The sequence below is a fragment of the Xenopus laevis genome, chromosome 1L (genome assembly GCF_017654675.1).
Source record: "Xenopus laevis strain J_2021 chromosome 1L, Xenopus_laevis_v10.1, whole genome shotgun sequence".
NCBI lineage: Eukaryota > Metazoa > Chordata > Amphibia > Anura > Pipidae > Xenopus > Xenopus laevis.
This window is the reverse complement of record NC_054371.1, coordinates 209,911,181-209,932,186: the sequence shown is the minus strand read 5'-3', so window position 1 is coordinate 209,932,186 and position 21,006 is coordinate 209,911,181. Positions and strand designations below refer to the sequence as shown.

Genomic DNA, 21,006 nt, shown 5'->3' with positions numbered 1-21,006 from the left:
TTATGGTAGATCCCAATGTTATTAATAGGGAAATAAAGGGAAATATATAGGAAGGCTGGTATTTTTTTCCAGAAAAGGTGGCAACCCTAGGAGCATAGGATAGGTAAAGTAAGGCACACACACAAGGAGCATAGAGCAGGTAGAGAATGGCACACACAGGGGAATAGGGCAGGTAGAGAATGGAACACACAAGGAGCACAGGGTGGGCAGAGTATGGCACACACAGAGAGAATAGAGCAGGTAGAGAATGGCACACACAGGGAGCATAGGGTGGGCAGAGTATGGCACACACAGAGAGAATAGGGCAGGCAGAGTATGACACACACACAGGGAGCATAGGGTGGGCAGAGTATGGCACACACAGGGAGCATAGGGCAGGTAGAGTATGGCACACACAGGGAGCATAGGTCAGGCAGAATATGGCACACACAAGGAGCACAGGGTGGGCAGTGTATGGCACACACAGCAAGCATAGGGCAGGTAGAGTATGGCACACACAAGGAGCACAGGGTGGGCAGAGTATGGCACATACAGCAAGCATTGGCCAGGTAGAGTATGGCACCGACAGGGAGTATAGGGCACACAGAGTATGGCACACACAGGGAGCATAGGGCAGGCAAAGTATTACACACACAAGGAGCATAAGATAGGTAGAGTATGGCACACACAAGGAGCATAGGATAGGTAGAGTATGGCACCCAAAAGGAGCATATGTCAGGCAGAGTATGGTACACACAGGGAGTATAGGGCAGGCAGAGTATGGCACACAGGAAGCATAGGGCAGGTAGAGTATGGCACACATACTGTACCTTTAGACCAATTCGGCAACTTATCTACCCGTGTATGGGGACTTCCGATGGGTCTTCCTGATCGATATCTGGCCACCATATAGATCAGAAAGGTTTAATTTTTCAGGCGATCGACCCGACGGAGCCCATTGTTCCTCGTTGTAATCTGAACCCTAGGGCCGAACATTCAGAATATAGCCCTGCATTGGTGGGCATGTTGGGGGAAAGATCCACTCGTTTGGCAATGGCAGCTTTAGGGGAGATTGACAATCAACTGTAACCCCCCTTGTAATCAGTAACAGTAACCGGTTTATGAAGCCCCTCTTTGATCTGCTTTATTGACTGTGGCCCTTACTGCACACAAATGGTGCCAAGTCACATAATTCTATTAGGAAGAGACTCTCTGCCTCTGGATTGGCAGCTTTACATTATGGTTTGAATTAAGTTCCTTGCTAGTATGTTTATGGCAGCACATGTCTAATTATACAGCCCTGGCTCTGCATTGTAGTGCTGCTGGTTACAAGACAATTTCTCCCTATGAGTCTCAGATATTTCCATACAGTTCCGCAAGGCATTGCATCAGTGTGACTAACATCCTGCTTATTGTACACATTGACTGGCAGGGGGCACAGAGCTAAGAGGAATAGTGAGACGGCTTTGGAAAGAGTTCTTGCACAACCTGCACTTATTCATTACACTGTCTATAATGATGCACTCATATAGCAGTAGCTTTAATTGTTATTTATAGCTTGGGGAGGAAAGATCTACGCAGCATTAAGATAAGTCTCAAGATTCCCCATACGTGGGTGATTGTTTGGGTTATTGGCTGACTAGTAAACAGGATGATCCTTAAATATTGTGCAATCTGACCGAATCATTTACTACAATGCAAGGCCACAGGCTAATAAAGTCTCGGGAATCAACCAGTGGGAAGTGATATCATAATAGTAAATGTAGAGACTGATAGACATACATTTCAGACAAATATCATAGCAGATGTCCTGCATGAACATCCAGCGATTTCTATGGAGTATGACATTTGGTATTTTTAATTTAATGTAATTCTATGAGCAGTCAGTAATGTTGGATGCTCTCAGTGTACATGAATAATTGTTTATGAAGCTAAAGTTTCCCCTTTTGTTGCATCGCCTAAAAAACGAAACGTCTTGATAATTTACGGGGTAGTTCAACTTTAAATACACTTTTATTAGAAATATGTCCTATTCCTAGCAATGTTTCAGTTGGTCTTTTTTAAATAATTTGCATTCCTCTTTGGCCTCTTTCCAGCTTTCACGTGGGGATTATTATTCTACTATATATGCACATATAAAAGATTATTATTATTCATTCCTATGGGATTTTTAGAAGTGTATCAAGCTCACTTTCACCCATTTATAAATATGCTTCTAAGAATCTGTGGTGAGCTTTGATTTAACCCTTTGATTAATGTGAATTGTGATGGTGTTAGAGAATCCCCTGTGGCTGGAATTTTCTGGATTCTCTGTTATCCAGAAAGCTCCGAATTAGGGGAAAGCCGTCTCCCATAGACTCCATTTTATCCAAATAATCCACATTTTTAAAAGTGATTTCCTTTTTCTCTGTAATAATAAAACAGTAGCTTGTACTTGATCCAAACTGAGATATAATTAATCCTTATTGGAAGCAAAACCAGCCTATTGGGTTTATATATATTTACATGATTTTCTAGTAGACTTAAAGGGATACTGACATGGGAAAAAAAAATTTCAAAATGAATCAGTTAATAGTGCTGCTCCAGCAGAATTCTGCACTGAAATACATTTCTCAAAAGAGCAAATAGATTTTTTTATATTCAATTTTGAAATCTGACATGGGGCTAGACATATTGTCAATTTCCCAGCTGCCCCAAGTCATGTGACTTGTGCTCTGATAAACTTCAATCACTCTTTACTGCTGTACTGCAAGTTGGAGTGATATCACCCCCCTCCTCCCCCCCAGCAGCCAAACAAAAGAACAATGGGAAGGTAACCAGATAGCAGCTCCCTAACACAAGATAACAGCTGCCTGGTAGATCTAAGAACAACACTCAATAGTAAAAACCCATGTCTCACTGAGACACATTCAGTTACATTGAGAAGGAAAAACAGCAGCCTGCCAGAAAGCATTTCTCTCCTAAAGTGCACAAGTCACATTACTGGGGGCAGCTGGGAAATTGACAAAATGTCTAGTCCCAAGTCAGATTTCAAAATTGAATATTAAAAAATCTGTTTGCTCTATTGAGAAATGGATTTCAGTGCAGAATTCTGCTGGAGTAGCGCTATTAACTGATGTGTTTTGAAAAAAAACATGTTTTCCGATGACAGGATCCCTTTAAGGTATCAAGATGCAGATTAAAAAAAGATCTGGTAGCTGGAAAACCCCAGGTCTCTAGCATTCTGGATAACAGGTCTCATACCTGTAGCACTTGCAACTGGCACCTGTCCTGATGTTTATTTTACTGTATAGTAGTGGCATACATGAGTTTTAAATAGTACAGATATGGGACCTGTTATCCAGAATGCTTAAAATGCTCGTGCTACTGCTGGCAACAAATCTCCTGAAAATGCTTTCCCATCAACAATAATGGCGTGTTGCTTTAAAGAATCTGAGTGCTTGATAACAAGTTATGAGAGGACAAACTCTAACAGTCAGGCAAGAATATACAAGTTTGGACGGTTGTTAGAATGAAGCTTACATCCTGTATTACCTGACTACGTGTCATCAAGCCAGTCACTTCTTTTATTTTGCAGTTAAGGAATGTTCCAATATACTCCTAGAAAAGGGAAACTCTGCAGCTTTACAAGAATGCTTGTTTCTTTCAGTCTGTTATGAGGGATTGCATATATATATGTGTATATATATATATATATATATATATATATATATATATATATATATATATATATATATATATACACACAATGTATAAAGTGATGGCACTTGCAGGATTTAAACAGCAAAAGACAAAAAATGTCAAAGAAAAAAAGGTTTATTCGGTCCCACACAGGAACCTTTGTCAAGGAAACCATATATATGACTATATATTCGTAATTACTCAAATTGATCGAGTTACCTGTGAAGATAAAAACTTGAATAGCTCGAATTGATCAAGTTTTCAATCGCAAACCATGGGGAAAAAAACAAAAATCATCTTCATTTGGTTCAAGGGACCTCTACCATTGACTTCTATATGACCTCGACAGATTTTAGCTGGAGTTTTTCGGATTCGAGATTTTTTGCAGCTTTGGGGCATAATAAATCTCGAAAATGTTGAGGTTTTTTTTTTGTATCCCGAAGGATTTTTAAGGAAACTACCCTCAAAAACTTGAATTTTTCAGGAAAAACGCAACTCCACCTTTAATAAACAACCCCTTAAGTGAATTGGTTGATCCCTCCCCAGGTGTTCTATAGAGGGGAATGCTCTGCTCACAGTGCTGTGTTGTGAGTATAACATAACTTATAACATTGACATTTATGTGCCTCTGTCATCTACTTGGAGAATTGTTCTCAAAAAACAAGTTCTGGTTACGCTACAAGAACCACAGGTTCCCATTTTGTGTACTTGCTGATAATAGTAGTTGCACAACACCCTGCCTCCACTACTTGCGAGGGCTCATGTCTGGAAACAGAGAGTCTCATCCGAAGCAATATTTAGTAAGCTATTGATTTAAAAAGCCAGGCAGTTCCATTTTACCATAGCCTTACACATGCATGAATATATAATATCTATTGAGTTAAAAGAGGGGTAAAGAAATTGCCCTGTGAATTAATAGGCCCTGGAGTGTAACATTGCATGCATCACCACCACACATACACAATACCCTAGTTGTAATACCCCAGAGTCACTGCCATTCACCAAGGGGCAGATTTATCAAGGGTCGAATTTCGAGTTTATGGGAGTTTCTAAAAACGCCCATCAACTCCCATAAGCTCGGAATTTGAAAAAAAACTGACCAATTGAAATTTATTACAAAAATTGTTTTTGTTTTTTAAAAAAAATTGAATTTTTTAAAAAATGGGTGAATAGAATCCAAATTTGAATCGAATACGATCGAATTCAAATCAAGCTTTTTCACGCCAAAAATGTTTTTTTTTCAAAATCCACCAAATCACTTCTAATTGGTTGTAGGAGGTCCTCCATAGGCTAAAACACAAATTTGGCAGGTTTTAGATGGCGAATAGTCAAATTTGAATTCTTAAAGAGATGATACATTTCAAAATTCGGTTTTCGATTTTTTTTTTTAAATTATAATCGAATTTGGACTATTCCCTAGTCGAATTAAACTAAAATAAACTCCAAATTCGAATTCCAAAATTCAAATTTTCACTTCGACCCTTGATAAATCTGCCCCCAAGAAGAAGGCTGCTATTGTCCGCTGGGTTTTGTGGTGCAACTGGTTCTAATGCCTTGCCATCCCTGCAACTGGGGCTTTTTTTTGTTTTTTTGTTTTGAAAAAAAACAAACCAAGACTGAAAATATGTGTTGAGGGCAAGGTGAAGATAGTTCCTATTAGCATATCAATTGTATACTTTTTCAAAGTTTCCCTAATTATCATAAACTGTGTAGCACACTGAAGTAGACAAAGCAATTAAAGGTCAACTGTTTATTAGGATTGCATTGTACACAAAGAGCACAATCATCATGTGGGTTTGCACAGCCAGTTCCTTACATGGTGATATCCAGCGCAGTGGAAGTCATGCTCGGAAGGAGATATTGTTAAGCAGAGGCCTTGAGCTGCTTTCTTTAGACTCTCACTGGGGATCAGATTAAATAGATAAGCACTATAGAAACAAATGACAAGGTAGAACACTAGTGGGATTATTTCGGACGTCTGTTTAAAAGGGGGGACGATAATGAAAAATAACATTTTAATGTATTATGCAGTAGGTTGATATCATCCAGTTCAACCTTCACCTCAATGAATTCCTGCTTAGAGATAGAAAAGCAAAACAACTCATATGAAGCTAGCCAAATTTTAGCCCAAAAGGAAGAAAAACATTATGAAACAGACCAGTCACCCTCTATACCAGGGATCCCCAACCTTTTTCACCCGTGAGCCACATTGAAATGTAAGAAGGGGCGGAGAGCAACATTATCTGAAAAAAGTTCCCCAAGAATGCCAACAAAGGGCTGTGATTGGCTATTTGGTAGCCCCTATGTGAACTGGCAGCCTACAGAAGGCTCTGTTTGGCAACACAACTGGTTTTTATGCAACCAAAAGTTTCCTCGAAGCCTGGAATTCAAAAATAAGCACCTGCTTTGAGGCCACTGAGAGCAACATCCAAGGGGTTGGGGAGCAACATGTTGTTCACGAGCTAATGGTTGGGGACCACTGCTCTATACACTCCAATATCTATACTATGGGTGAGGTCACACGGGGCGTTTTTAAAAACGAGCGGTCAAGCATAAATATGAATACACGCATGATACTATGCATTTTTCAGCCTGTGGTTTTCTTTTCCCAACATGCTTTTCTGTTTTTCCTTGTTCCCCACAATTCCACTTGGAAGAATTTTAGTAAACTTTTGTGAAGAAAAGCCAAGGGGAAAAGCAATTCACGTGCAAAATGTAGCCGAACTGATCATCAATATGCAACGTAATTAAGTCACCAGCATATAATGCTGCAAATACGTATGTGCGCAATGCATCTTGCGAGAGTTTGGCCACCATATTGAAAATATGCAGCGTATTTCAGTGAAGTGTATTTCCAAACCTGCGGATCCCATAAACCTTAATAATTTGGTGTATTTGCGTTTCTGCTGAAAAATGCCAAGAAATACTGGAATTGCGTGGCAGATGTTGGCTCGCAAGCGTCCATAGTGCGTTTTCAATTTTTCCAATAGGGCTTAATTTTGTATGTATTTATACTCGGCTGCACATTTTTAAAAACACAACGTAAAAACACCACATGTGACCTCGCCCTAATTGTAGATTTTAGTATCACAATAGCCTATGATATTCTGCTTGTCCAAGAAATCATCCAAGCCAAAGGCATTAACTGAATCAGCATCACAACATCACCCGGCAGTGCATTCCACAACCTCACTGTCCTGACTGTGAAGAACCCCCTACGTTGCTTCAAATGAAAGTTCTTTTCTTCTAGTCTGAAGGGGAGGCCTTTGGTACAGTGATCCTTTTTAAAGGGATACTGTCATGGGGAAAAACATTTTTTTCAAAATAAATCAGTTAATAGTGCTGCTCCACCAGAATTCTGCGCTGAAATCCATTTCTCAAAAGAGCAATTTTGAAATCCGACATGGGGCTAGACATTTTGTCAATTTCCCAGCTGCCCCAAGTCATGTGACTTGTCCTCTGATAAACTTCAATCTTTCTTTATTGCTGTACTGCAAGATGGAGTGATATCACCCCCTCCCCTTTCCCCCCCCAGCAGCCAAACAAAAGAACAATGGGAAGGTAACCAGATAGCAGCTCCCTAACACAAGATAACAGCTGCCTGGTAGATCTAAGAACAACACTCAATAGTAAAAACCCATGTCCCACTGAGACACATTCAGTTACATTGAGAAGGAAAAACAGCAGCCTGCCAGAAAGCATTTCTCTCCTAAAGTGCAGGCACAAGTCATATGACTAGGGGCAGCTGGGAAATTGACAAAATGTCTAGCCCCATGTCAGATTTCAAAATTGAATATAAAAAAATCTGTTTGCTCTTTTGAGAAATGGATTTCAGTGCAGAATTCTGCTGGAGTAGCACTATTAACTGATGCGTTTTGAAAAAAACATGTTTTCCGATGACAGTATCCCTTTAATGAAAAAATTCCCCTCTATCTGTCCTCTAGTATACTTGTAAAGTGTAATCATGTACCCTTGCAGGCATATTTATTCCAAGAAAACAACCCCAATGCATGTATTGATATCATGCATGAAAAACCACGAATGTCATGAAATGTATTAAAAGATCCAAATTTAAAAAGCACGAATGAAAAAAGTGCCGAGTGACCCCCCCAAAAAATACCTCTAAAAATGTGAGTTTTTCGGACAATTCCTAGAGAATAAAAATGAAAAAAAACTCTAAATGCCCAAAATGATTAAAAAGGGTCCAAAAGGATGAGTGCACCTCCCATTGACGTGTATAGGACCTGGACAACTTTTACCTTTCAAACGGGAAGGGTAAAAAATCTCGTTGGATCGCGGCCGCATCTGTTCGTTGATGTGGTCCAGCGATCCGACTGCCCGTATTGCCTCCAGCCTGATCCGATCTTTGGGTCCTAGGGTCCACGATCAGATCAGCCCGATATCGCCCACCTTAATATGGGCATATCGGGGAGAGATCCGCTCGTTTGGCGACATTGCCAAACCAGTGGATCTCCCTGTGTATGGCCACCATAACTGTATATTCTCTTGGTTATCAAAATGCATCCAACTTTATCTTGACACTATTTATGATATCAGCCAGTGCAACTGTGTCAGGGAAAGGAATAGATACTGTAAAAAAACCACTGCAAAACTATGAAGGATCTATATGTGCACGAACATGTGGGTTGTTTTTGCCTGTATTTGGTGAACAAAACTGTCACGAACAAGGTAGGGGAAGTAGAGGCAAAAAAAACCTCAGAAAGATGAAAGAGGAAGGTTGTTTTCTTTTTTTAAACTGATTTTGGAGGTGTTGATTTTGCTTTACGTTATGAGAACTTTCCTTCTAACTTTGCTAGTTTCTGGCTTTTTTTTCCTACCAATTATTCATTGTTTTTTAATTAATTAAATTAATGTAATTAATTTTAATGATTTAATTATTCAACAATACCCCCTTATTTTCTCTAACGCTCCATTTTCTCTAGCCTCAAGGCTAGTTGGGTAACCCAAAGCATTATGTATTTCAATTTCTAGCACAATTGCCTTTTTAGTTGCAGTTTAATAATATGCTTTCTAATTATGGCTAACGGAATTGATTTGTTACAACGTTAATTATTATTAGGTTAGAAATGACCAATTACTCAACTTGTGTCTTTCAGGGAGTCTTTTCAAATACAGCGAAGCGTACAATATTGGCCTTTCTGGAGCAAAGATATATTCTGGGCCTGTGAACGAGCAGTTTGGATATTCAGTTCAGCAGTTTCATAATCAAGATGGAAACTGGTGAGAAGCAGACTATGCTCATTCCACTCCTATACAAGCAGTTTCCAGAAAAGAGGGTATTACAAAAGGATGGTAAAGCCCCGTTTTAAAGGGGTTGTTCACCTTTAAATTAACCTTTTAGTATGATGTAGAGAGTGATATTGTGATGCAATTTGCAATTGGTTTTCATTTTTTATCAATTGTGGTTTTTGAGTAAGAAAGCTTTTTATTCAGCAGCTCTCCAGTTTGCAATTTCAGTTATTTGGTTGCTGGTTGACTCATTTGAATAAGAGGCTGAAATATGAATAGAAAGATGAGTATAATAAAAGATGAGAATAAAAAGTAGCAATATCCATACATTTCTAGTCTTAAAGAGCATTTGTTTTTAGATGGGGTCAGTGACCCCCCCCCCTTCATTTGAAAGTTGGAAAGCAGAAGAAAGCAAATAATTAAAAAAAATAACTATAAAAATAATAAAAATAATAAATATTAATAAAAAAATAATAAAAAATAAAATAGTGAAGACCAGTTGAAAAGTTGCTTAGAATTATCCATTCTATAACAAACTAAAAGTTAGTAACCACCCCTTTAACATTGGTAAAATGTATAGGGCTTGCATTAAATGTTTGCCTACTTTACTTTTTTAAATATGTATTGAAATTAAGCCACATTCTACTTCTTGCTCCCAAAAAACAAAGTCAAACAAAGCCCACTGAGAAACCTCTATAATCAATAAACAATAAATAAACAAATCCCTCTCCCCCTCCAGCTACAGCTCTGACAAATTTTCAGATAAAGAGCAGCTCATTATACCAAGGCCTTTCAGTGGGCTTCAGGTTTGTTTGACTTTGCTCTTTGGTATCAGGAAGTAGAATGTTGGTTTAGTTTCATTTTAAAATATTGCTTTAAGAGCATAAATAGCAAAAGACCAAAAACATTTGCTAATTATGAAAATAGGCAAAAAGTATGTTCAGCACAATTCCTATGTTGAGGTTATATGACCCCTTTAATGACTATAAGACTATATAAACTGATACTAGGGATCAGCAAAAAATTTCTTTTGTTTGTGTGTATGATTTTTTTTATGTGTAGCAGCAGAGCAAGCCATTGAAGAAATATTGTGACACAAATGACTGGGTATTTGAAAAAGAGTCTCTTCTGAGTCTGTTTTGACTGCTTGCTTTCTATGCAGAAAATGCTAAAAAAATGCAGAGATCTAGCTTAAAATGACAACTCTCAGGAAGGTTAAAGAGATTGGAGGCCTAAGCGTTTGCAGGAACAAGCAGCTGTTATATAGTATATAGTCATTGGTTGTGACTTCCTCATTGGTTTCTAAGACTGCACTGCCATTTTGGGTTACCCGATATTAAAATAAAAAGTAATGTGACAATTAAGAACAATCATGGAAATCAAAGGTAAAGGACACCATACCATATCTATATTGGGTCTTGTAACAGAAATGCTGGGAAATTGGTTGAAGGGGTGTATGTATCATCCAGATTTCTGTCATACTGTTTTCAAGCTAACAGGTAAATGTATATTTTTTCACGGGTCTGTGGCTAGTTGTAATAGCCGGAAAAAGGACCGGTTTACGAGAGTGTTGAGTGTTGGGCGGGATCCGATATCAGATGGACAGTCTGGGTTTGCCCAAAACCTGAGAGATGAACAGGTGTTTTCTCTCCTTAAGTAGGGAAGGGATTGTGTGTCTCTCAATCCTGGGGAAAAGAGCAGGCAGTGCAGGCCTGTTAGAGAGCCAGATTCATGTGAGTACGTGCTGTGCCACAAATACTGTTTTTTGTTGGGTGCTGGATGTTAGATCCTCACCTAGTTAGTTAGGAACTAATTGTTTAGTTAGTGCCGCACAGGGTTTTATTTTCATTTTTGTTTGTTTTGATTCATGTCTTCCTGCCAACCAGACAAATAAAACTGGTTGCGGCCAGTCGCACATTACCAGCCAGTTTTGTGTTGTTTTGGTGTGGACTCCAATACTGCTGTGCACCCGTCTAACCCCCAGGAGACGACGACCCTTTTACCTCAAACGGTTACAGTCTAAAAAAAATATTACAGTGCAATACAATGAGTATTCAGTAGACTATATTGAGGTTTATTATAGTATAACCAACATATTTTTGGTCTCTAGGTTGCTTGTTAGTTCCCCTTGGAGTGGTTATCCAAACAATAGGATGGGAGACATTTACAAGTGTTCTGTCAACTCACCAACGGCCAGATGTGATAAAATGAATCTAGCGGGTAAGTTAATGGAAATTGGCTTCTCATGCTGCCTGAATTACTATTGCTAATGCTTCAATTGTTATAAAAAAATTTTTTGCACAGTTTCTCTTCTTGATTAAGGTAGAAAATACAGATGAAGGGGGCAAGGCAACAGAAGCAAATAGTTGATAACTTAATATGCAAGATGGGTGGAAATTTAGTCTGGCTGGTTGGCTTATCACATTGTCTCCTGTTTCATACCTCCCAACTTTCCTAATTTAGACAGGGCCATCCAAAATCTTTAACCAAAAATGATTACTTGGCTAACCAGGGTTGGGTTAGATCAGAGGTACCCAACCTTTTTTATCCAAGAGCAACATTCAGATGTTAAAAGAGTTGGGGAGCAACGCAAGCATAAAAAATGTTTCTAGATGGTGCAAAAGTTGGTTGATTGGCTATTTGGTAGTCCCTACAGAAGGTTCTGTTTAGCAGTATACTTGCAACCAAAACTTGCCTCCAAACTAGGAATTCAAAAATAAGCACCTGTTTTGAAGCCAATGGGAACCACATCCAAGAGGTTAGTGAGCAACATGTTGCTTATGAGGCACTGGTTGGGGATCACTGGCTTAGATGTAACAGAGGTGGGGGCCTAGCCTTAAATGTTCCAGTTATCCATTTGTGTCCCCATAGTGTCCGGTATTTAGTAGAACTAACATATTAATTTAGTGTGTAGGTAAATGTTTTACCCACTGATAAAAAAAGCCCGGGTTCACTTTAGAAGTAATACCAGTTTTGTTATAAGACCTTTATTAAACAGGTAACAAAAATATGCTTTTTGTTTGTCTTTGTAGTTGCAACTATCATTCCAAACGTTACGGAGAAAAAAGAAGAAATGAATCTTGGTCTGACCTTGTTGAGAAATGAAAATACAGGAGGATTTTTGGTATGTCCATGTATACAAGAATAAGCAAAAAGAGAGCTAGAGAGAAAGAGAAGGAGAGAGACATTTATTCCATATGGGATAAGGATGAGGCTCCTTCTATGTGATGATATTTTGCCACCCTCCTGGGATTCTCTGATGTAATGTACACAGGTTGCCCGTGACTGTTTTACCCAGTTGTTATTGTTGTTATTCAGAAGAAGGGTGACAGTGGTGTCAGAAGTTCTTAAAGTTGATAATTTTATGTGATTTAGAAGGGATTTCCATGAGATAAGCTCACCTTTACCCAAGCCACCATCTCACAAAGATTTGGTTCTGAGAAAGGTTATTTGTCAAGAAAAATTACAAATTGCAACAAGAATAACTTCAGTTTCGTAACATCGTTAGAAATAATATCTATTTTATACCTGTACTCCACTTTGCAAATATGTGTTATGTTTTTGTAAGCTGCAGCTTAATTCTATACAAGCAGTGGGTGCAAGATCTGTCTAGTCAGTAATGTAACTAACGTTGGGCCTGGGTGTGGGCCGTGTATCTGGGCCCCACCTCCAGAATCGATTGTCTGTGCGGATACGTGATCGCACAAACTGCCGACGGCCCGAGGGGGTATGGACCCTGCTGCAATCACACCCCTTGCTCCCCCAGCAGTTCAATCACTGTGTCTAGTCATTTGACTGTCCACCAGGCTTTTCTGGTTGGTTCACAATCAATATGATTGAACTGACTACTTGAAATACATTTAGAATGGAATTTAATGGAATTCAGTTAGGTACATTCTTATAGATGATGAAGGCATTGACCAGGGATTTAGGTATTTGGCTCTTGGAGAATTTAGAAACTGGTTAATGAGATCCAACTACAGTAGGTGAAATTAGTTTTAGTCTCATTATTCTTAATGAGGTAGTTGTAGGATGTGCATTTTAAAATATGCTAAGAATGCCTTGACGTTTGATAAGGAAAAATAATCCAGAAAAGGAAATAAAAAGGCTCTATAAGAAATACATGTCTATACCCAAGCAGAAAAATTGCTATTTCAAACGTTGAATAAATTTAAGAAAAATTGCAAAATCAATTTAATGATGACTCTTTTATCTTTTTTAGGCTTGTGGACCATTGTGGGCACAACAGTGTGGTAACAATTATTATGCCACCGGTGTATGTTCTGATGTAAGCCCAAATTTTAAAGTACTTAGAAGTTTTTCACCAGCTCTTCAAAGTAAGAACAATCACCCATCAAATACTTTATAGAACAGATCAGGTAGAAACCATGTGTGTATCCAGGAATATATATTTACATTTAGGGGGTTATTTATTAAATTCCAAATACCAAAAACTCAAAAAATTCTAGGTTTTTTTTTACTATAAAATCAGAATTTTTAGTGAAAAAAAAAAGTCAGAATCAGAAAATCCAGCATCCCAGACCTGCCGAGTAGTGATGGGCGAATTTATTCGGCAGGCGCAAATTCGCTGCGAATTTGCGCGTTTCGCCGCCAGCGAATAAATTCGCATAACGCCCGCGAAAATTCGCCGGCGTCAAAATTTTTTTTAAAAAAAAACGGACGCCGGCGTCAAAAACGGGCCCGTGGTTCAAGGCAAGAAAACCGCGAAATTCGCGAATTTTTCGGCGAAGCGAAACAGCGCAAATTCGCCCATCACTACTGCCGAGGTTGTATATAAGTCAATTGGAGAATTCCCAAAGATATTCTGATCTGTGCTGGATTTTGTGCAATAATCAAAGGTTTTGTGGTTTTCAAGCAAAAATCTGAAAATTTTGATTTTTCAGGCGGAAAAAGCTGAAAAATTTGTATGACTCGAATTTTGGTATGATTTTCAGATTTTTTTTGAGAAAATGTATTGATAAATAAGCAGAAATAACCTGTGCGGATTTGGTCGTAGTATATTTCAGGAAATATAAATTCAGATTTTGAGAAGTAACCCCTTAATACAAACCTAACTTGAATGCCTAATATATTGTCAAGGGCTGTCATAATAGGTCTACATGGAATTTGCTCTATGTGGATTCACACATTGATTTGTATTTAAACCTATATATTTACATTTCTTTTTGATAGGAACCATGGAAATTAGATCAGCTATCACTTAGTAGTGAATTGCCATGATTTTCTACTGAATCAGGAGTCTTTAGTGTCTTTATTGAACATAAAATATAAAAAATTGCTCTATTCTAAATAATGATGGTTATTTATTTTTCTTGCTCATTAGTTTTCATCTCGTCCACATTTTTGTAGAAAACAAAAAAAAACCTTGCTGCTTAAGACCTAGCGAGCATTTTATTTGTATTAAAGGAGAATGAAAGGCATCCTGCATTTGGGGGTGCTAAATGTTAGGCACTCCCAAGTGATTGTAGTTACTTACCTGATACCACGGGCCGGTGCTCCAATCAGCAGAAAACTCCACCGGCACTGGGTTATACCAGTGATCACCACAGAGCGATCCTCTTCCGGCTTCTTCTTGCTTCAAATTTCCAGAGGCAGACGCATGCGTAGTAGAACGCAAAGAAAGCGGAAGACAGAAGTGGATCGCTCCATGGTGCTCGCTGGAATAACGCCGGGCCGGTGCAGTTTTCTGCTGATAGGAGCACCAGCCCGGGGTTTCAGGTAAGTCAATACAATCACTTGGGGGTGCCTAACATTTGGCACCCCTAAGTGCATGAAGACTTTCCTTCTATTTTAATAGAACAACGGGGGGGGGGGGGAGAAGTGAGGAAAAAAATATGCATGTTCTAAAAAAAAAAAAGGATTCCCCTGATGCCCTTCAACAAGTGCTTAAAAATCAGACCCAACACTGTCTTTGTTTAATGCTTGAATTTTTTCATATTCATTTCTATAGCATGTTCATCTTATATTGATATTGCGATTGTGTGCGATGGATCAAACAGCATTTATCCCTGGTATGCTGTAAGAAATTTTTTGGAAAAGTTTGTGCAAGGCTTAGATATAGGACCATCAAGAACCCAAGTAAGTAAAAAAAAAATATTTTAATGTAACTGGCAAATCTGTTTGTGGTCCTAAAACAGATTTATCAAGGGTTGAAATTCGAAGTGCAAAAAACTTCAAAATTCGACCATCGAATAGGCTAGTTTGACATTCGAAGTCGAATTCGAAAGATTTTTAAGATTTTTGAGATCGTACAATTTTACAAAAAATCCTTAGACTTCTCAAAACTTAGCCAAATACTGGCAATAGGTTCTAGGAGGTCCCCATAGGCTAACATAGCAATTCGTCAGGTTTAAGGTGGCGAAGTGTCGAAGCATTTTCACTTCGAATCTAAGTCGAATTTGGCCTATTCGAGAGTCGAAGTACCGAAAAATTCGGATTTTTGTAGAAAACAAAAAAAAAACCTTGCTGCTTAAGACCTAGCGAGCATTTTATTTGTATTAAAGGAGAATGAAAGGCATCCTGCATTTGGGGGTCCTAAATGTTAGGCACTCCCAAGTGATTGTAGTTACTTACCTGATACCACGGGCCGGTGCTCGAATCAGCAGAAAACTCCACCGGCACGGGGTTATACCAGTGATCACCACAGAGCGATCCTCTTCTGGCTTCTTCTTGCTTCAAATTTCCAGAAGCAGACGCATGTGTAGTAGAACGCAAAGAAAGCGGAAGACAGAAGTGGATCGCTCCATGGTGCTCGCTGGAATAACGCCGGCCGGTGCAGTTTTCTGCTGATAGGAGCACCAGCCCGGGGGTTTCAGGTAAGTTAATACAATCTTAAATAAATACTGGCAATAGGTTCTAGGAGGTCCCCATAGGCTAACATAGCAATTCGTCAGGTTTAAGGTGGCGAAGTGTCGAAGCATTTTCACTTCGAATCTAAGTCGAATTTGGCCTATTCGAGAGTCGAAGTACCGAAAAATTATCTCGAAATTCGACGTTTTTGAATTCGAATATTCATTTCGACCCTTAGTAAATGTGCCCCCAAGAGTCAAACAATTCAGATACTTACAATTAGCTAAAATTTTAAAATCCTACAGGTAATTCTTGAACTGTTCAACCTTTTACTAGGATAGTGACAAGGGTTTTTGTATATTTTTCACATTTTTTTAGGATCTCCTAAAAACTATGGTAAACAGGGCCGGAACTAAGGGTAGGCAGAGTAGGCACGTGCCTAGGGCGCAAAGCTGGGGGAGCGCCAGGCACGTACCTGCTCTGTCGCCTACCCCGTGTCCGGTCCCGTCTCTCCCCGACTATCGCTGTTATCTTTCGCGTAAATGCGTGCGCTGAAGCCAAGTTTCGTGCATGCACAGTATTGAGCCGGCGTCGTGGCCCGACAGGTTGCCTAGGGCGCCTGGCTGGGTTGGCCCGGCTCTGATGGTAAATAATAATTCATCAGAATCATAATAATGTATGTATATAAGTAACACCAAAAATGAGGTTTGAGTAGTTAAATTTGGTGCTTACCACTGGTATATTAATATAGAAACTGCTTCCTCTTGATAAGGAGATTTACAGGAAGCATTTAGACCCATGTATGTATAGATAAAACTTGTTCCCTTACACTTTACTAAACAAAGCATTATTTAAATTACTCAAGTTTAATAAAATGGATCTTTTCAGAGATACTGCCACCAGAAATGAAGATCTATAACAACAATTTCTTAGCCTGCTAATTATAATTTGATACAAGTACTTGTCCTATGCTTTTATATTGCATATTTGATGTCCCATGTTCCTTTATGAGGGTCGCTGCCATATTTGTGCAGTAGTCTGTTAGCTGGACAGTCAGGTTGGCAAAACACCTGCATCAGCATAGTTTTTTAGGGGCTTATTTAGTAAAATCTGAATTTATCTCATTATTTGAATAAAAAAAGCTTGATCGCCTCATTCTTTGGTTATCTGATGGCAGTGGCTTTGCTTAGACACAGCAGCAAATATTCTGTTGCCATAATTTGTCTCTAGAAGACTCGTGTCCATTTGTGATATAATCACATAATAAGCAAAATTAAAGGAAAACTATACCCCCAAAATGAATACTTAAGCAACAGATAGTTTATATCAAATTGAATGACATATTAAAGAATCTTACCAAACTGGAATATATATTTACATAAATATTGCCCTTTTACATCTCTTGCCTTGAGCCACCATTTTGTGACTCTATCTGTGCTGCCTCAGAGATCACCTGACCAGAAATACTACGACTCTAACTGTAACAGGAAGAAGCGAGGAAGCAAAAGGCAGAACTCTGTCTGTTAATTGGCTCATGTGACCTTACATGTGGTTTGTATGTGTGCACAGTGAATCGTACGATCTCAGGGGGCGGCCCTTATTTTTTAAAATGGCAATTTTCTATTTATGATTACCCAATGGCACATACTACTAAAAAAGTATATTATTATGATAATGGTTCATTTACATGAAGCAGGGTTTTACACATGAGCTGTTTTACTCAGTATCTTTTATGAGAGACCTACATTGTTTGGGGGGGGTATAGTTTTCCTTTAATTGCAGGCCTATTTTTCGCTGGAAGTCACTTGCCTATATTTTTTTGTTTGTAGGTAAGCCTCATCCAGTATGGAAATGATCCCCGTGTGATGTATAAAATGAATACATATAAAACAAAAGAAGAGATGGCCCAGGCCATAACTGGTATTGATCAAATGGGTGGCACTCAAACAAACACTTTCAAAGCCATTGATTTTACAAGGTATGAGACTTATTGTTTGACTACTTGTGGTGGGGCTAGGGCCAACCATATTGGCTAAGAAGATACCTTCATATGGATTTATACATTTGCTAGTTCTTGTCATTTGCTGGGTGATTTTCAAATATTCAAATTCAAGTTTCTTTTCCAAAACTTGATTGACTATTGCCACATATTTAGGGAAAAACAAGATTATAGAAAAGTGGATTGTGTTTATTCAATGAAATTTAGATTTATTCAATTGATTAATATAGGAAAACTCAAATTAGAAAATATTCACAACGTTTTTTTGTTTGCAAATTTCTCAAGTTATGAAAGAAAAATCTAAAAAAAAACCTTAAAATCACAAATGTTATTAAATTAGCCCATTCAGATAAATGAATGTATCGTGAGCAACATGTTTAAGGTAAGAAACCTACCACTCTGCAAATATGCCATGTTCTTCAATATGCAAAGTATTGAAGTCAAAGTTTTTTAAAGAGACAGTAGTTCGATTATCGAATGGTTGAATATTTAAACTATTTTACTTTGAATCGAATTCGAAGTAAATTTGAAGTCGTAGTATCCTATTCGATGGTTGAAGTATCCAAAAAATTACTTTGAATTTTGTATTTTTTTACTTCGAAAATTCCCTCGAATCTTCGACCCTTGATAAATCTGCCCCTTAGCGTCAAAACTCTGTATTCCTGAAATTGAACATCTTTTGCTCTGCAGACAGTTTGCCTTCTCTAAAGAATATGGTGGGAGGCCAAATGCCAACAAAGTCATGGTTGTCATCACAGATGGTGAATCACATGATAATGCACTCTTATCAAAAGTGATCGGTGACTGTGAAAAGGACAACATCATAAGATTTGGCATTGCGGTACGTAGAACCTTCCTCTTCTTCATACGAATACATATACAATCTTTTACCTGGAAATCCATTATCCAGAAGGCTCCGAATTATGGGAAGGTCAATTGACTCCATTTTAATCAAATAAATCAGATATAGGATATGGTGATCGAAATTACATAAAGACCCCTTATCTGAAAACCCCCAAACATTCTGGATAACAGGTCCCAAACATTCTGCATAACAGGTCCCATATCTGTACACCAAAGTCAATACACATCTATAAATACAAAAATACAGATAGAAAATAGAAATGTAACACATTTTTTTTTTCATTTTCCAGAATTATTATTGCAGTTTTTATGGTATGTGTTATTTGTATAATCAGGGAAGACAATGGGCACCAGGCTAGGGTTTCTCACACATGGGGAACAACCCAAAGGATGAGTTTCCCTTTACACATTTGCTCTTTCTATTTGCTCACCTCCAAGTTTATAGCTACCAGCAACAATATTAATATCTCTTATCCCTACAAATTATTGCCATAGCAAATACATGAACACTTGTGTTGCTTCTTACCATTTTGTAATTAAAAAAGTTCTTGAAAAACAAATTAACTTGTCTATCTTATCCTGTATGTGTTTCATAAATAGAAAAGAATTGATATAAACACCGAGTAGAGCAACACTATAAATATGGCCAAACAGGGGCAGATCGGCTCGTTTGCAGAGGTTGCCAAATGAGCAGATGTTGCACCAATATACCCACCTTGAGTGGGAGATATCGGGTTGATCCAATCGTGGGCCCCAGGACCCATTGATCAGATCACAAGGCCAGGAATGCAGGTGGATGGGAATTTTAAGCCTGCCTCATTGACAACTGGCTGATTTTCGGGCCAGATATCCATCGCGGAAGTCCATCTGAAGGCCCCATATACTGGCCAATAAGCTGCCTACTTTTACTGTTGGCAGCTTTTGTTGGTGTAAGGCCACCATAAAACTCTAACATTAATAAAGATTTAATAAGCATGGGCATACACAGGGCTTCTTATCAGCAAATTTTGTTGGACAGTAAGGGGCCGATTCACTAACTTCGAGTGAAGGATTCGAAGGTAAAAAACTTTGAATTTCGAAGGTTTTTTTGGGCTACTTCGACCATCGAATGGGCTACTTTGACCTTCGACTACGACTTCGAATCGAAGGATTCGAACTAAAAATCGTTTGACTATTCGACCATTCGATAGTCGAAGTACTGTCTCTTTAAAAAAAACTTCGACCATCTAGTTCGCCATCTAAAAGCTAACGAAGTCAATGTTAGCCTATGGGGAAGGTCCCCATAGGCTTGGCTAACTTTTTTTGATCGAAGGATATTCCTTCGATGGTTGGATTAAAATCCTTTGAATCGTTCGATTCGAAGGATTTTATCGTTCGCTCGAAGGAATTATCCTTCGATCGTTCGATCGAACTATCTGTGCTAAATCCTTCGACTTCGATATTCGAAGTCGAAGGATTTTAATTCCTAGTCGAATATCGAGGGTTAATTAACCCTCGATATTTGACCCTTAGTGAATCGGCCCCCTAATCTATTTCTGGGGAGTGTTGGACAATGCAAGTGAATAGGCATTATATAGAATATCAATCCAGTAAAAGTATTTTGTCAGCAAAACTGCACAAAACATTACACAAATCAAACTGTAATGTAGGTTTCATGAATTGTGGCATTCCTGTAGCTACATGAACCACATAGCACTGAGATCATTGGAATTGAAGCTATGCCGGAATCATTGGTTTCTTCATAAAACTCATACATTGCCAATGTACTTGCCAGAAGTACATAGCCTACAACCATTCATCTACTGGAAATACTTTATGTGTGAGTGGCATTATTTATTGCTTTTATTGGCAGCCTGTTGCTGTATAATTAAGTTATTAGTTGGATGAGGTTCAGGAGGCATAATGGATACACATGAATGGTTTATTATAATGAAAAGATATTGATTTACATTTATACATAGATTTAAATTTTTAAGAACAGAGTGAACTTTATTTCGATATTTATTTCATCTGAAGAGCGTGTTGTTCTTGTGCAGTGAAACAACCCCCCACAATGTCTGCTTAAGCATTTGGAATCACATTTGAGGGATTGTTGTGAAGTGACCTAAGGGGGGCAAAAATCATCATTACTTTGTTTCTATTGGGAGCAAATCCGTGTGACCCGAGTAACCCGTGACCTGGAATTGTATATCCAAGCTGTGGCTGCTGAGATCTGGCATGCCTTACCCAGCTGGGATCCATTAGCAGTAATCCAGCTACACTCCTAGAACCTGAGATAGAAACATGAGATAGAATGTTTCTTGTGCAACTCTCCCAGTCCAAACATTTCAGTGTATTTTTGTCCTTCTATGGTTAATTTCCTTGAAGTGAACAGATGCTACTCATAATTTTATTTTGGATAAATACAGTAGCTCATCCTTGTG

The 21,006-nt window shown here is 38.5% G+C and overlaps 1 protein-coding gene across 1 annotated transcript in view; it reads left to right on the top strand.

Annotated features, from left to right (window-relative positions):
- itga2.L (integrin subunit alpha 2 L homeolog) overlaps positions 1–21,006 on the top strand; it is a 70,313-nt gene that overhangs the window by 25,338 nt on the left and 23,969 nt on the right. Inside the window, exons 2-8 of the mRNA XM_018266172.2 lie at positions 8,778–8,901; positions 11,021–11,130; positions 11,943–12,034; positions 13,133–13,247; positions 14,882–15,009; positions 17,550–17,698; positions 18,410–18,560. Coding sequence (XP_018121661.1) covers positions 8,778–8,901; positions 11,021–11,130; positions 11,943–12,034; positions 13,133–13,247; positions 14,882–15,009; positions 17,550–17,698; positions 18,410–18,560 — 869 coding nt within the window. The remainder of the gene's footprint in view (positions 1–8,777; positions 8,902–11,020; positions 11,131–11,942; positions 12,035–13,132; positions 13,248–14,881; positions 15,010–17,549; positions 17,699–18,409; positions 18,561–21,006) is intronic.